Source organism: Dipodomys ordii, unplaced genomic scaffold, assembly GCF_000151885.1.
Source record: "Dipodomys ordii isolate 6190 unplaced genomic scaffold, Dord_2.0 Scaffold35, whole genome shotgun sequence".
NCBI lineage: Eukaryota > Metazoa > Chordata > Mammalia > Rodentia > Heteromyidae > Dipodomys > Dipodomys ordii.
The window spans coordinates 7,541,412-7,557,372 of NW_012267251.1; the positions used below are offsets into that span (position 1 = coordinate 7,541,412).

At 54.8% G+C, this 15,961-nt stretch overlaps 1 protein-coding gene across 4 annotated transcripts; it reads right to left on the minus strand.

The window, feature by feature from the left end:
* Positions 1-895: 895 nt before the first annotated feature.
* On the minus strand, positions 896-15,894 carry Tnnt2 (troponin T type 2 (cardiac)). Of its 4 annotated transcripts, XM_013017336.1 has the most exons (16): positions 15,818-15,894; positions 11,910-11,960; positions 10,937-10,947; positions 10,817-10,834; positions 9,211-9,240; positions 7,366-7,452; positions 7,047-7,082; positions 6,446-6,479; positions 5,343-5,403; positions 4,977-5,093; positions 4,257-4,334; positions 3,730-3,840; positions 2,341-2,450; positions 1,723-1,813; positions 1,460-1,500; positions 896-1,136 (listed from the first exon to the last, which is right to left on the minus strand). In XM_013017336.1, exons 2-16 carry the CDS (start codon positions 11,945-11,947, stop codon positions 1,091-1,093), a joined length of 909 nt encoding a protein of 302 aa, XP_012872790.1. In that variant the 5' UTR covers positions 11,948-11,960; positions 15,818-15,894; the 3' UTR covers positions 896-1,090. The 4 variants fall into 4 exon arrangements, with proteins under 4 accessions (XP_012872790.1, XP_012872787.1, XP_012872788.1 ...); XM_013017333.1 differs by lacking the exons at positions 7,366-7,452; positions 9,211-9,240; positions 10,817-10,834; XM_013017334.1 differs by lacking the exons at positions 7,366-7,452; positions 9,211-9,240; positions 10,817-10,834 and having other exon boundaries at positions 11,910-11,951; positions 15,818-15,858.
* Between the last annotated feature and the right edge of the window lie 67 nt (positions 15,895-15,961).

Consider the following 15,961-nt stretch of genomic DNA (forward strand, 5'->3'; position numbering starts at 1 on the left):
GCATGTGTCACAGAATTGGTACTGGACATGGGGCAAATCTAACAGTATGGCATTTGATGGTATAACTCAGCTGGCAGATACACGGGGCCCAGGGGGCTCAGCTCAAGAAGAGATGGCTTCATTCTGCCCAAGAGATGATGGCGAGGCTTCTCAGAGGCCTCCTCAATTGTTGGACCTTGTGGATGGGTGGCAAATGGAGAGTGGGGCAAAGGCATCTGAGCAAGAGGAAAAGCCTTAGCATGGCCTGGCAGGGCCAGAGAGCAAGCCTCCTTCAGAGAGCTATCCTAGCAAGCTGCCAAATGGTAAATCTCCTACCCCATGTCTTCTGCTCACAGGGATCTATACCACCATGACGTCCTTGTCAGCTCAGAGACCCAGGGGTCCCCAGGTTGGGACTTTCAGCTCTCCAGGACAGGCAGACCCTGAGAAGGGAAAAACAGGGGCACCCAGACCAGCCCAGGTCTCTCCAACATTCTGAACAGCTGCCCAATGAAACCTCCCCCAGCTCCCCGCCCCTCAAACAGCCAGCTCTCTGTGCCTAGGCAGTGTGAGGAAACAGGAACTACCCAGAGAGGCCTCCATTGTGACTCAGGCTGGGAATACTCCCTCCACATGCACACCGCTGTGCTTCTCTCCGTTGTGCTGTTCCTGGTGACTCAGTGGCTAAAATCACAAGCCCAGTCCACTGTCCGTGCACCCCTCCTAGGCTCTGAGAATGTAGGCACAATGACCTGGGCATTAGCCTCTCCCCAGCTGGAGGGGGGAAGGAGGGGAACAGATGGATGGATGGTGGAAGCTCCTCCAATCATGGCAGACCTTGCCAAGGTCACGATGACACCAGACCCCCTGTGACACGAGAGCCTCGGGGGCAATGACAGACCTGCCATTCCATGCATACAATAGGCATTCGACTTTTATTCCTGGCATAGTGCGAGTCAGGGACAGACAGGTGGACTGGCTTGCAGCTGGGCTAGTTCTCCATTTCTGCACAAGAATCTGTCTAGGGGAATCCCAGAGTTTGGGGGTGCAGGGCAGGAATGCAGGCAAGGGGCAGAGCTTTCCTGGAGGTGGGGAGGGCGCTCAGCAGCATCTACTTCCAGCGTCCAGTGACTTTGGCCTTCCCACGGGTCTTGGAGCTGCAGGAAAAAGAGAACTCAGTCAGATGGGGGACACAGGGCAGGGTGGAAGGTCGGTAGGGATGGGGGGACAGGATGAGGGATGGGGAGGATGGAGAGGAGCAACCTTGAGCTGCCTCCCAGAAGCAGAACAGTTCAACAGCCCCGGGCTGCCATGAGATCTTTTGGGTCCTCCATTCCATCCCCTTCTGGCCAGCCACAGGGAAGGGTGAGAAGAGGGAGGTGCAGGAGAAGCTTGTAAACTGAAGGGGTGGGGTTGGGGTGAGGATGGAGTCCTCTGAGGGGAGCAGAATGAAGAAGAAAGAAAGAGCTCAGACACTCACACTTTCTGGTTGTCATTGATCCTGTTTCGGAGAACATTGATCTGCAAGAAAGAAGGGAAGATGAGGAGTAATGTCGGAGTGTATTCAACTCAGACCCTAGGAGGCCTGGAGTGGGGGAGAAAGGGACTGCACACAGCATCTGGGAAGATGGTGGAGAGGACACTGTTGGAAGTAGGCATGCACCTGGCATATGAACTGAATGGCTGGATGACAGGGAAAGGGGCCTGGGACCCATTGTGCAGGGGACACAACACAGCACTTACCTCGTATTTCTGCTGCTTGAACTTCTCCTGCAGGTCAAACTTCTCCGCCTCCAGGTTATAGATGCTCTGCCACAGTTCCTTGGCCTTCTCCCTGCATGGGCCACAATGGGAATGAGGTGATCAGCAGTAAGGACGGGGCCCTTCTTTGTCAGCCTTCACTCTGGGCCTCACTCAGCCCCCAGTGGTCCCAAGCTCTCTCTCCCGCATTCAGGCCTGTGGACAGTGTCCATAACCACACTATGGGCTTGGCCAGCCTGAGTCCCAAATGGTACCCAGGGGCTGCCAGGGCAGCGTCCCTGACAGGGAGGAGGAGGAGGAGGAAGAAGAGATCCCATAGCCTGGCAGAGTCTCTAATTCAATCTCCTTGCCCACCTCCTGCGGGCATGTGGGAGAACTGAAGCTCAGACAAATGAGAAGCCTGCTTAATTCTCTTGGCCTACCAAGAAGCCCAGTCAAGGGGCAGCTCACCACACCACCCAGCTCCAGTCCCAGGAACCTGTCTTGGGAAATGTGTGGTGGCCAGCGCCCTCTGGTGGCTCATGGCAAATAGCACTCTCCTCCCCGCTGCGGTCAAACAGCATTGCCTGAGATGAGTGAGCAGCCCCAAAGGAGCCCCACCTCAGCTGATCTTCATTCAGGTGGTCGATAGCCAACACCTTCCTCCTCTCAGCCAGAATCTTCTTCTTCTTTTCCCGCTCGGTCTGCCTCTTCCCACTCTTCCGTTCTGTCTGAGCAGGGTGGCGAGCAGGAAGACTTGATTAGAAGCTGTTCCCCCTATCCTTACCCTCCTCACCCCCGGGGAAGTGGGGCGAGGCCTGCAGAGGACCAAGTTCTTATTCTCTTGTTCCTGTAACACCCCCACATGATCACCTGCCTGGATCCTCCAGAGAAACTGAGGCAGGAGCAAGGAGGGTCATTAGGCCCCTCCTCCTATACCTACTCAAATTGGTCTGCCATGATCCAGCTCCCTCCCCCCCCCCACTCCTCCCACCCCAGGCCAACCCCTGCTCTCCTCCCCAAGCAAGGGACTGTCCCTTCCCAGAATTAAGGGGTAGAAAGGGTTTAAGGTCTCAGTACCCACCTGGGCTTGCTAAACCAGGAAACCATGAGAGAAAGACTCAGAGAGAAAGACCAAGACCGCGACAGAAACACAGAGAGAAGGCAGGGCGGAGGACAAAGACAGAGAGACAGGAAGGAGAAAGTGATTCAGCTGGTCTACATAGGCTGCCTGGTGTAGGGCCCTGAGTCTGGGGGTCAGGGTGAGGACAAGGTTGAAAGTTTTTCAGTGGTATGGTCACTGAGGGGACCAAAGCCTGGTGGTAGAGCTAGGAACTTTGGAAATATTGATTCCTCCATGCATAAAGACAACCAATTTTAAGTCTCAAGCATGGAAGTGCATGCTAATAATCTCAGCAACCCAGGAGGATCTTAATTCTGAGGCCAAACTTAGCAATTCTCTGCCTCAAAAACAAAATCAAAAGGGCCAGGTAGCTCGGGTTGTAGCATACCCACCTACTAAGAAGGAGGCCTTGAGTTCAATCCTCAATATCAAAAATAAATATCAACCTTATATCCCCTCCTGTTTGAGAAGAGGGCTCTAGAACGCATAGTGTATGGCCAGAAGCAAACCTTGCATCTGTGTAACACACTGACACCCTCCATGCATGCTCATCTGACCTTGACAAAGGTCGCAGGCAGGCAACATTATGTTCATGGGAGGAAACTGAGGCTCAGAGGCTGCATCCGGCCACACATCTGGATGTGGCAGCGCTCTGACACCAGGCGCAGGGCTCTCCCAGCTGTGCCCAGACATTGGAGGGCTCTGAGAGTGCTCTGAGGTAGGCAAGGAGGTACACGGGGCAGGGCCCTCTCAGTGAAGCCACAGCGGCTGAGAGCCAGCTCATGGGCTGGGCAGAAGAGGAGGCCTTGGCTCCCACCCACAACTGCGGGGAATTTCTTCCTGTGACCCACAGTCTCTCAGGTTCCCAGGGCTGCTGCTCCACCTACCTTCTGGATGTATCCTCCAAAGTGCATCATGTTAGACAAAGCCTTCTTCTTCCGGGCCTCATCCTCAGCCTTCCTCCTGTTCTCCTCTTCCTCTCGCCTGGCCCTCTCTTCCTGATTTCCAGGGGAGTGGGGGGGGGTGGAGAGCAGGGGAGAAAAAGTAGAAAATCCTGATTCTGGGCTGCAGGTCATGACAGGTAAGATCAACTTTCTCCTCAGTGGACAGGGGTTTTCTGAGGGTACCCTAACAGAGGACAGGCAGGCAGGAGTTGAATGAATGAAAAAGGAATGAATGAATTAGGTCCTGGATGAATGAGAAAGGAATGAATGAATGTGAGGTCCTCTTATGTCTGTCCTGTCCTGTTTACTGGTTCTTGTCAGAGCCAGACCGTGGTGCACGCTTGCATGGTGCACATGCATGCTGTCTTCTGGCTGACTTGATGTGCAGATGGAGGGGCCCTGGGCTGCGGGAGCCGGGAGCATGCCGGGAGGGGGGGGGGGCCCCAGCAGGCCGGGCAGGTGTCACTCACAGCCAGGCGGTTCTGTCGCTCTTTCTCACGCTCATTGCGGATGCGCTGCTGCTCTGCACGCTCAGCCCGCCGCTTCTCCTAGGAAGAGAGGCAGAGGTCTGGGTATGCCCAGGAAGGGGTGGGCCCCAGTGTGGCCAGGAAGTGAGGGGGGTCATCTGAGAGCCAGGGGACCCAGGTGCCCTTCTTCCTGGGCTTCCATTCTCAGCCAGCTCCACAGATGTAGGCAAGGGCCAGTGCCACAGTAGAGTCACGTGGCAAACTGTAGCTCGTTCTCTGCTGTCCCTGGTGAGGGCGACTCTCCACCCTGGCACCCAATGTGCAAAGGCAGCTGGCAGACTCACAGTCTGTCAGCCAGAGCTCACACCAGGAGAAAGGGGAGTTGGGTGTAGAGGAAACAAAGGGAACCGTGAGCTCTGCACCCCCAGGGGAATAGCCCTGGATTCTGCATGACCGTGCAGCTGTGTTCCACAGCAGGAGGCAGGGACAGTTAGTCATTCCTCAGCCAGAGCCCTGAGAAGGCATCAAGTGCCTTCAGCTCCTGCCCTCCAGAGCATCAGACAGGCAGGAACACGGGCAAGGACCCGGGGATGGCAAGCGTCAGGAGACGCCGCATCCAGCAGGTGAGCTATTGAGCCAGGGTGGAGAAGAAGTGGACCTAATGCAAGGGGGGAGTGGACAGGGACTTCAGGGAGCACCATCGGTGGGTGACCGGACACTCACGATTCTGTCCTTGAGAGAAATGAGCTCCTCTTCCTCCTTCTTCCTGTTCTCAAAGTGAGCCTCGATCAGCGTCTGCAGCTCGTTCAGGTCCTTCTCCATGCGCTTCCGGTGGATGTCCTATGGGGCAGGGGGAAGGATCCTGGGCCTGAGAAGCTGCCAACCCCCCTCCACAATCCCCTGGAAGAGGTGAGCAAGAGACCCTCTACCCAATGCAAAAGGTGCTGATCCCAGGCAGTGTCCAAGGGCTCACACATAGTCCCCATAGGCTAAGCGCCATCTAGCCTGTGACCCCCCAGCCTACAAAGTCCCCAAATCCTCTGTGTGACCACCCCAGCCCGAGCTTGCTCTGATCCCAGCCAGACTCACATCAAAGTCCACTCTCTCCCCATCGGGGATCTTGGGTGGTATCAAGTTGGGCATGAACAACCTGTGGGGAGAGGAATAAGGAGTCGGGGAACAGTGACCTCACTGGGGACCTGGGGGGAGGCAGGGTTTTCTTCTTCCCCCTCCTCCCAGACTTCTGCCTCGCCACCAGTCACTGAATGATGCTGACCACAATGGCTCAGAGGTTGGGAAGCACAAAGCTCTTTCGTGGGATTTCATTCTGGCCTCATGCTAAATACGCTTATGAAGCAGGTAGTGTTGATGAGCCTCAGGAAGGCTGACTGCAAGCTAGGATGGGGCCCTGGTCCTTGTGTGCTCGTCTCCCCCCAGGTCTGGGTGAGGATGAGCGAGGAGCGGCAGGAGAATCCCATGGCTGGGAAAGATTCCTCTGAACAAATGAACAGAACCCGGGACTGGCAAGGACAGGCTGGGCTCACATGGGCCCACAGAAGTGGGAGGAGGTGCCATCTGCTGGTAGGAGGGAATTTCCTGTCCCCCAACTCCCCCCCAACCCCCACTGCCTCCCAGTATGCGGGTCATGGCTTACCTGCTCTGCCCCTTTACAACTTTCTGAAGCCACCATACCTAGACCAACATAGTTTCAGTACTTGATTTCCCAAAGGTGTGTGTGTGTGTGTGTGTGTGTGTGTGTGTGTGTGTGTGTGTGTGTGTGTGTGTGTGTGTGTGCGCACACACAACAGTCCTGGGGCTTGAACTCAGGGCCTTGCATTCGTGTGGCATTTTCTCTCAAGGATGGTATGCTGCCATTGAGCCACACCTTCAATCTGGCTTTTTGATGGTTAGAGCTAAGAGTTGCAGATGTTTCTGCCCTGGCTGGCTTCCAACTGGGATCCTCAGAACTCAGTCTCCTAAGTAGCTAGGATTACAGATGTGAGCCACCAGTGGTCAGCTTGGAGGATGGTATTCTAAGCACCCCAAGGGGTAGAATGTCTGTTTAAGGTCATCCCTTTTCTATAGGTGCCCAGGTACATGGCGGGCAGTGGAATGCATGTTCCTCTCCTGTCTTCACTGTCCTCCATCGGACCTCCTCGTCCAGGGCTTGCTCTCAGATGCATTTCACTCACCTGGGCTTCGGTTTGGACTCCTCCACTGGACCATCTGGAGGAGAGAGAATCACAGCCACAGGGTCAAGAGGCCAGATCTGGCCAAGACTCCACCCCCAATGGCTGGGCACCTTTCAGGTTTGGGGGCAGGAGGATCCCAAATTCCAGAAGGATCCACAAGCATGAAGCAGTCCCCAGAGGAAGGTCTCCGTGGGTCTCACACATGCTCAGCACGGCACGCCAAAGCCCCCCCTTCACCCATTCTGCACGAGGCAGCTTGCTTCCCACACTTCACAGTAGGGAGGTGGCCTGTGGAAAGTTCTCCAGGGGTCCTGGCTCTGGCACCTCTCCCAGTTGCCCCACTAATGTTTCACCTGGGCACCAGCAGCCCCATGAAAGTGACTTGGGAACCCCCCTGGCCCACACAGAACGGGGACCAGATTCCGGTCCCCTTCCCTAGTGGGCAGAGCCAAGGCAGCCGCCCTGGGATGAGGAAATGCAGAGGCTTATAGTTCAGCACCCCAAACCCTGCAAGAGCCACCAAATTCTATGCTGTCCTCGCCCCATGGGGTCTCCCCAAAGCTGCATGGGGGAGTCCCGCGCTCTGCCCAACCGTGCTCACCTTCAGCCTCTTTGGCATCCTCCTCGGGTCCATCCTCTAAACAGAGCAAATACAAGCAATAAAGATCTTGTTCTGAGCTCAGATTTCTCCCCCAGAGTTTCCCCTGGGAGGTAGGCCCTGGCCAAGTCGGGTGGGGAGGGGGCGTGATCTACACACAGGAGCCCCTGGACCTAGGACTGCATGGTGCAAAAGAAGCAGAAGCATTCACTCAATGGCCATCCATCTATCCATCCGTGAGACAGGGGGCATGGGCACCCAGGGCGGACACTTCCTCACTGCCTCTCCCAGAGCCCTTTGCACACTCACTCCAGAGCCATACCTTCTGCCTTGGGCTCCTCTGCCTCCTCCTCCTCAGCCTCAGCCTCGGCCCCACCATCAACCTCCTCGTCCACTGCCTCCTCCTGCTCTGGAGAAGTCAACCAGACACTGTGAACGACCAGGCTCCACTTGGGCTAGCACCTGGGTGCTGCACCCGGGGCAGAGAGTGGACAGGGAAGGAGGGGACAGGGCTCACTGCAGCCCGGTCCACATGAATTGGGGGGCAGCTGATGTGAATGAATGACAGCAGCCGCTGAGCTCTTGGTGTACATCAGAAGTCAGCAAACTACATAGGGCCCATGACTCTTTCTGACCGCACTCAGCTCCCAGACTATTTCAGCAAATAAAGTTGTATTAGTACACAACCATACTCACTCACCTACACACTGGCTTCCTGGGTGCCAGTTTAGGCCCACAAAGCCTAACACACAGCGTGTGCCTTTACAGAAAAGGTCTGACACCCCAGTGAACACACAGGGCAGGCAAGCCCGTGGAGAGTCTGTCTGTCTCCAATCTGCCTCTCTGGGCGCCTGGAAATTCAAACTGGGTCTTTCTACTATGGAGATCTATTGTCTTCCTAGAGACTGGGGTTGAAGGGATAAGGTGTGATGGATGCTCTGGGGAACGCCAGAGACTGCCCAGGACAGCCCCAGCAAGACGCGCTCTTGGGGGCTGGATCTGGATAAGGGCCTATCAGGCCTCTTTCTTCCTGACTTAGCCCTTCTTCCCAGCCACCTCCCTGGTGATCTGACTCCGCCCGTGCTCCTGGTGAAGGTGAGGTGGGGGAAGCCATGTCCTGAGCCAGGAACTTGGCCAATCAGAGCCTCTTCCTCCATAGCTAAGAGAAACCCATGGCGTGCCTGTGTGGGTGAGATACATTGGCACCACCCAGGGGGTGGCCAGGAATGTTCTATTTTCATCTATTTGCTTGGCAGGATGCAGCCTCACCCCTTCCGGCACTTGATACAGAGATGATTTGGACAGGATGGCACCCAGACTGAGGCCTGGCCTGTCGGAAGTGTTTGGTGATGCTCACTGACAGATAGATGGACAAGTGGCAACCACTTGGCACAGGAGGAGGCATGACTCAGGACAGAAGGGAGAGGCCAGCAAGGGGGTAAAGACGGTCTCTGTTTCCTGCTGCCTCTTCTGCCCTGCCCCGCTTTCTGAGAGCTAAAAGGTAACTCTTCTTCTTTGTGGTAAGCAAGAGGCTTACCTCATGAAAGAATCTTCCAGCAGGAGTGAGTAGAGAGCCAGACAGGATGACCCCTTGTGAGGTCCACCTTCAAGCCCCCATGTTTAGCACTTCTGCCCACTGGCTGCTTGTTTTCTCTGTACCACACCTGTACCCCAGAGAGGTAGGAACTGATTCCCCGGGCTACCCACTGCTTCTGGGGACATTGCTGTGGGGACACATTCTAAAATTAAGCTAGCGCTGTCTCTGGGCACTAGGAAGAGGTCCAGTCCCACCTGGCCCGTCAGCAGGGCACATCTGAAGGCTGACGTCTCGTCCCCTCTGCTCTGGCTATTTCTAGTCCCCCAGCTGCTCTTCAGAGGACCTTGTCCCCACCTCCACCCCCAGCCACCTACCTGGGAGTGGCCAGCTCCCCAAGGAGGGTCCTTCACCAAGCCCTGGCATGTAGTCAGGAGCTACTTATTCTGTGGCCCTCCTGTAACTACCCGGAGCAGGTGGGAAGATAGCTCAGCCCAGGTCCTTCCCATTGCCCAACCCAGAACTATGATCCTGACCACCCCCCCACCTGCCCAACACTCCCCACCCCAAGCCCAGAGCCCTGAGTATAGGGTGGTCGGGGAGCAGGAAAGCAAGGCAGGAAATGCTGTGTACCATCATCGTCTTCTTGCCAGTCTTCCTCTTCTTGGTTCAGGGAGTGGCAGCAGCGAAGGGGAGAAGCGAGACAGGTTAGTTTGGAGCCAACGGTCCCCGGCAGCCAGCCGTGCAGGCCTGAGCGGGGGCTTTGAGGTGCAGGGCCTGAGGTTAGAACTGAGTGGCGGGTAGCGTGTCCACAGCCCAGCGGTTCCTGGCCCGGGGGAGCAGCCTGCAAGCGCTGACGAAAAGCTGTGTGCCCTGCCCCGGGCCCACAGAGCCTGGGCTTCTCTCTGAGACCCCAAAAGAGCAGGAAATGAGCTACAAGCCTCTCCCATCCAACTTCTCCTGAGATAGGCGGAGGCTGCAAAAGGCTCAGTGGGGAATTATTTGTCTCAGGGCCAAAATCATACTGTGTGCAATAGCCAGGCTGGTCCCAAACCAGACAAGGTTTATTTCCCAAAGCCACCCCCCCTCCCCGCTAAAATCTGTTGTATCAAGTAGAAAATCCTCCAAAACAAAAGATATCTTCACCAGATTAAGAGTCAATGCAGGGAGCAGGGCAGAAGTTGGAGCCCGCTAGGGTTTTGAATGGAAAGGTGTTTCGGATGATTCCAATACACGTGTGGTGTTGTGGTCTTTGAAAACCGAACTAATGTTTGTGGGGCCTTCTGATTTCACCTGTGTCTCTCTTCCACCTCAGTTTTGTCTAGATACCCCCAAAGGACCCTTAAATAAGCAGGAAGCTCCCCAATTTTCCCTAGAAGTCCCAGAGAGCAAGAGAAGGCAGCTGCTGAGCCCAGCTTCTGTCCTTGGACCTTCACGGAGACCTCGTGTGTGCACACCGCATGCTGAAATCATGTGTTTGAGCATCACAAAGCCATTGTGGGCTGGCCTTTGGTGTAGAAGCCTAGAAGCCTAGGGGCCACATGGACTGAATAAGGGCTGGAGCAAGGTCTCTCAATCATTTCCCAGGTCAAGCTCTCTGGAAAGTGAGTCCTGGCTGTTCTTCCAGTGAGATGAAACAGTCATTTATCACCATATCCACGAGCAGGGACAAGACGGCTCTTTGCCAGGTAATAGTAGTAGCACTTCATGCCTTTATAAAAGGTTCCAGGCAACTGAGTACTTTTGTATTTGTCATTGCATTTGAAAAATATATTAAATGTAATGTTCTTAGGGGAGGCTGTGGTATTTGGTTATGATTGTGTGTGTGTGTGTGTGTGTGTGTGTGTGTGTGTACCAATAATGGAGCTTGAAGTCAGGTCCTGGGCACTTGCCCTTGGTGTTTTTACTCTGGTGCTCTACCACTTGAGCCACAACTTTGCTTCTGGCTTTTCGCTGGTTAACTAGAGATAGGAGTCTCATGAACTTACCTGCCCGGGCTGGCTTCAAACCTAAACCCTCAGATCTCAGCCTCCTGAGTAGCTAGGATTTCAGGCACCAGGAAGACGTAACATTGTTGTCTCAAGACCTGAGCAGCCAAAGTGGGGCTAATTCTCATGGTAAGGGAGTCTGCTTGGCTGAGAATTGGGCCAGGCGGAGACAGACTGATTCCCCAGGGCTCCAGGGAATTATAGCCCGCTGCAAGTCCTCCCTCCGTCTCTTCGCTGCCCAAACCACATACCTTCCACAGCATCTTCTGCTCAGAAAAGAAGGCAGGGCCGCAGCGAGAGAAGGGAGAGGAGCTGGGTCTGTTCCAGCTCTGCCTTCCTTGTCCTCAATAAGCACACGCACACACGCTTACCTTCCTGCTCCCTGCGTGCAAAAGAAGATGCTGTTAGTGCTGTGCACATGCTCACACATGCACACACACCACATACACACACACACTCACACTCGGTGCCTTTCTTCAAGTGAGCCTGTTTTTTACTTCCCTTTTCAATAGTGGAGCTCACAGTCTTTGGCCTCCCAGCCAGCCGTCTCCTCCCAGGCTGACCTCAGCCTTCTCCCCACGTCCATCTCTCCCCCCTACCCAAGCCTGCCCCTTTCTAGAAAGCGCTTCCCAAATCTCTTCTTTCTCCAAGTGCTCTGCAGAAAAGGCATGCCTTCCCCATCCAGCAGCAACTGACCATCCGTGTGCCCCTTCCCCTCTCCTCTGAGCTCCTGCGCTCTCTCAGCCGCACCCCTGCACCTCACACCTGCTGGGAACTCCTTCCACAACATCCATTGGGATGTCTCAGCATCCCAACGAGACAAAGAGTGGGGTGTGTGTGTGTGTGTGTGTGTGTGTGTGTGTGTGTGTGTGTGTTCCCTATGGACACCTCTACCAGAAGATCTCTTGGTTGGATTGCCTGAGTGTGCCCCAGCCCTGGCTTCTCTCTAGGACAGGACTTTGGATTGGCACTGCCCAGATGACCAGGCTGGAATGATAGCTCTGGCTCTGAGCTGGACCTGATGGACTATGCTCAGCTCTGTGGCTTTGGGAGAGTCAGTGAGCCACTCTGATTGGTTCAGGAACCCCAGCTTCTCTGTTCCCATCACCCCTAGAGCTCAGCTCCTGTATTCCCAAGGTCCCCCACAGAAGACCTGACTGGGATCTACTGCCTGGAGGTCCAGACATGGGAGGAAGTCAGGGGCAGGGTGGGAAACCACCCCTCTGGGTCCTGGAAATAGGCCCAGTCACTTCTGCCAGGATAGCAGCTGGACTGCCCTCCGAGCAGGCGCGAGGGTCAGGCAGACAGGCCGGCGCTGGGAGCAGGGTGCTTCCAGATACTCACTCCTCATACTCCTCCACCACCTCCTCTGCGTCAGACATGGTCCTGCGCTCCCTCCGGAAAGAGAAAAGCAAGCGTCAGTGCGGTGGAAAGGGAGGCCTGCCTTCCTCGGGAGCACGCTGGCCCCGTGGGAGCCTGGGGGAGACTCTCACCTTCACCCTGATTTACTGCAAAAAAAGCAGCCCGTTTCCTCCTCCGCAAATGGGCAGTGGTGACACCTGCTCGCAGCAAGGCAGTCCGTGGCAGTCCCTCCTATTACCTGCCCTTGAGCAGGCAGGGCTGTAGCAGATTCGTGCTCCTACTTGGACCTCTCTAAGCATCGTGGTAAAGTTTCTCTACCTTTCCAGGCCACAGGGGTATTCAAGGAGGCAAAGCACTGACGAGTCCCACCTCTGTCCTCACTGACATGTGCTCCCCAGGGAGACTAGTGACACCACCTGAGCCTTTCCACACCATGGACTGCTACCCCGCAGTGAAAAGGGATGAAATATGAATAATACACAGGACAATCTGATGGGTCTCTGAGTGGAGAAAGCTAGCTTCGGAAGGCCATACGCTGCTTGATTCCATTCCTATAATATTCTTGAGATGGCAGGGATGCAGAAGTTGACAGGAGCGTAGGGGATAGTTAGTGGGTGTGTGAAGGGTCGGAGGGAAGTACTTTCAAGAGGCACCCTTGTGGGTTTGCAACTGCTTAGTGTCTGACTGAAGGAATGAATGTATGAAACTTTCCAGGTTAAAACTATATAGAATTTAGGAGCTGTGGGTATAACTCAAAAGGTACAGCTTACCTAGTGAGGCCCTGGGTGCAGTCCCTTAGAATTGAACACATGGGCCAAAAAAAAAAAACCAGAATAATACTATGGGTTGATTATATCAATGTCTTTGTTCTGGCTGTGCTAATGTCCTGCATAGTTATGTGTTTTCAGCAACAGGTCTTGGGCAAAGAGTATAAGCAATTTTTCTGTATTTTTTTCTTAGTACTACATGTTAATCTGTGCTTTCTCAATGAAAATCCAATGAAAAATAGTGTCTCTGGGAACTTGGTTTTCAGAGATTCCTCTCACGGTGTAGGAACAGGTTTGGATTGAAAGTCCCTGTTGTAAATTTCTGGGCATGTTTGGAAAAGTCTTTGCACCCTCTCTGAACCTCGGCTGTCTCTGCACGGTGGAGATACAGCATAAGGAACACTTTACGGGGACCAAACTGGTATTCGTGGCAGTAGAAGACGTCAGACACAGCCAGGCGTTGCTGTGCATGTACCATGGCTTCAAGAAGAGGTGCAAAGAGCAAGGTCTGAGTGTGAGATGAATCTGGTTTTGAATGCTGGTTTCTCGCAGCCTTTGTGTACAACCTTGAGAAAAGCCATTTCACCTCCCTCCCTCCCCATTGGGATAAAATTGCTCCTCCTTAGGGAAGAAGGTAGAGAATAGGGTTATCCCAGAGCAGAAACTCAACTTACCAAAACAAACAAACAAAACGATTATAATAAACCCTCTTGAGCCTGCACAGCAGGAGGGGTAGAGGTGCAAGAGAACAATCACATTGATTGCGGTGTAAACAGCGCCCCCTGCTGGCTGCAGTATGGTGGCGCTGTGACCTTCTGGATAATCGGGTTCCCAGGGAGAGAAGGGCTCAGACTCAGCATGGTGAATGGGATCGCCCTCGAACCCTTCCCCTGTGCCAGGTCGCCTGCCTTACACTGGAGCCTGCCAGAATGAGTCCAGCAGGACCCACAGAGTTCTGGCTCCCTTCTTCACAGCCTCAAAGCAGTGATTGAGACCAAGTCCAGGCACCCCATCCATGGTCACGATTAGACTCAGGACCCTCGCAGCTTGGATTGACTTAGGGACATCATGGCTGTCCCCGGCTCCCCACACTAGAGCATTACAGATGCATGCTACCCTTCGTCCCCCTCTTTGGGAAGGTGGAGAGGAGACCTCAAACACATCAGGCATCACAACAGGGTTTGAGCAGTCCTCTGCTAAACAATAAAAATAATTTTTTTAAAAAACAAACTTCAAATGGGTCTCGGGATGAGAGTGGCCAAAGAGCCCGGGATGCGTGAGAACCCTGTCCCAGACAAACATTACTGGCACCCTCCTGGGAGCAGCTAACCTCTGTGAGCTAACGGTTTGGGGAGCACTCCCTGAGCCCCAGGAGGAGCGTGTGGCCTCAGGGAGGAGGGAGAAGAGCCTCGGGAATTGTGTGTGGCTGGTATCGCTCCCAGCAGCTCAGGTCCCCAGGCATAGAGCGGGGCTTGGAGCCACAGAAATGGAGCTGGGCTCGGAGGAGGAAAAAGCAACCGAAAATAGCACACAGAGCACAGGGGCTGGAGGAGGGCTCTCAGCCATGGGGACACGGCCATGCCGCCCACCAAAGGCAGGACTTCACAGAGGAGTTATGGGGAGGCTGAATGTGGAGGCTTCAAATGAGAGGTCAAGAGCTGGGCAGAGTGAGGTATGGCATGTGGAGGTTCCACACCCCCCCACACACACACATCCAGGCCTGCGCTTCCACCGGCTGCTTTGCAGCCTAACTCTATCACACACAGCAGGAGATCAGCATCCATTTTCTTGGGGAACAAAGGAAAACAAAAAGCAATGGAAAGTGGAAAGAAGACTGGCGTTGAGGGTCAAAAATATCAGGGTGCAAAAGCATTGGGCTAGGTGGCCTTTGGTAAGTGACCTCAAATTCTCTGGCACTTCAGTTGACTCTCTATAAAATAGTCTCTGAGCTGCTGAGAAACGCAGACACTGTCCCTGGGTTGTTTGTCCCTAGATCTTCCTAAACCTACAGCTGTTAGCCCAGGGCAGGGAAGGAGGCTGCCCCCCCCCCCCGGGGCGGGGGGTGGTGAGAGGGAGAGGCGCAGGGAACTTGATCCTCTCACATTCCTCTTTCCCTCCAGAGAAGAGCTTGAGCCCTGTGTGAGGGTCAGAGGAGGAATCCCAGAGGTCAGGTGGCTTCCTGGCTGTACTCCCAACAGAATGTGCTGGAAATTCCTCACACCCCAGGCAACCCCCTCTCCAACATCCCTTCAGAGAAGCTAGAGAATCAAACGGAATCTTTTTCTGTTCACATGGAGCCTGTGGGTGTGCTCAGGTGGGGTATGCCTGGGTCATACCTAGGGGGAATGAGCAGGGCAGCTAGACCCGGGGTTAACCCTTCAATGCCAACCAGCATGGCTGGGCCCAAGAGGACGTCCAGGGAGGGAAGGTTGGCCCCACAAACCTCCCCCTGTGGCTCCATCCCCAGGGAGGGGACTGGCACCTAGTCAGGGAGCCCAGTGGAAATCAGGCATCTGCTTGGAGAGGCCCCGGCCAGCCACCTGCCTGTGACCTTTGGCCTTTCTCGGGGGCAGTGGGGGAGCATGAGGGGGGGTGTCCAGAACCCTGAGTTCCTGGGACACTGGGACTCACCCTGCTGTCTGGGCTTTAGAAAAACCCTAACTGCAAAGGTTCAGGTAATGTTTGGCCAATAGCCAAGTAAGGAGGGGGTGGCGAGACTAGGCAATTTAGGAGACCCCCTATTGGTCAGAGCTCCACTGCCTTTAAGACAGGCAGAGAGGCCCAGCAATGACTCCACAGATGAGGAAATTGAGGCCCAGGAAGAAAAGTGGCCTCCCAAGACTTTACAGGAATACATCATCTTTAGTGGCAGACTGGGGCCTCCAACCCCCATCCGTGGCCCCTGATTATCAATGCAGTGCTCTCCACTCCCAGCCCTAGTCCTGGCCTTCTATTCCCACAGCCCCTCCTCTGAACACGGCTCCCTCCGGGAGGGCCTGTGGACTTCACCCAGCCTGGCATTCACTCCAAGGGGACACTGGAAGATGCCAGGGAAGATACTAGGACCCCCCTAGGTGCCCCCTGCATGCTCTACCCTTCCTCAGAGCCTTGCTGGAGTCTTACCTCTGATCAGGGCGGCCCACAAGTCCTGGATAATGGCTGGGCTCCGGCAAGGACTGACAGGGGCAGGAGATGAGGATGGCTTTAAGCAGGCATGTGGGCCGGAGCCTGAGAGCCAAGCCCTGTGGTGGGAGGAATGTGCAGCCC

Excerpts from the sequence above, each read along its gene's own strand:
- Tnnt2 (XM_013017336.1), bottom strand. The coding sequence starts at position 11,947 with ATGTCTGACGCAGAGGAGGTGGTGGAGGAGTATGAGGA. Across the intron at positions 5,094-5,342 it reads GGGAGAGAGTGGACTTTGAT|GACATCCACCGGAAGCGCAT; the intron begins GTGAGTCTGGCT and ends CCTGCCCCATAG. Across the intron at positions 1,501-1,722 it reads TCAAGCAGCAGAAATACGAG|ATCAATGTTCTCCGAAACAG; the intron begins GTAAGTGCTGTG and ends TCTTTCTTGCAG.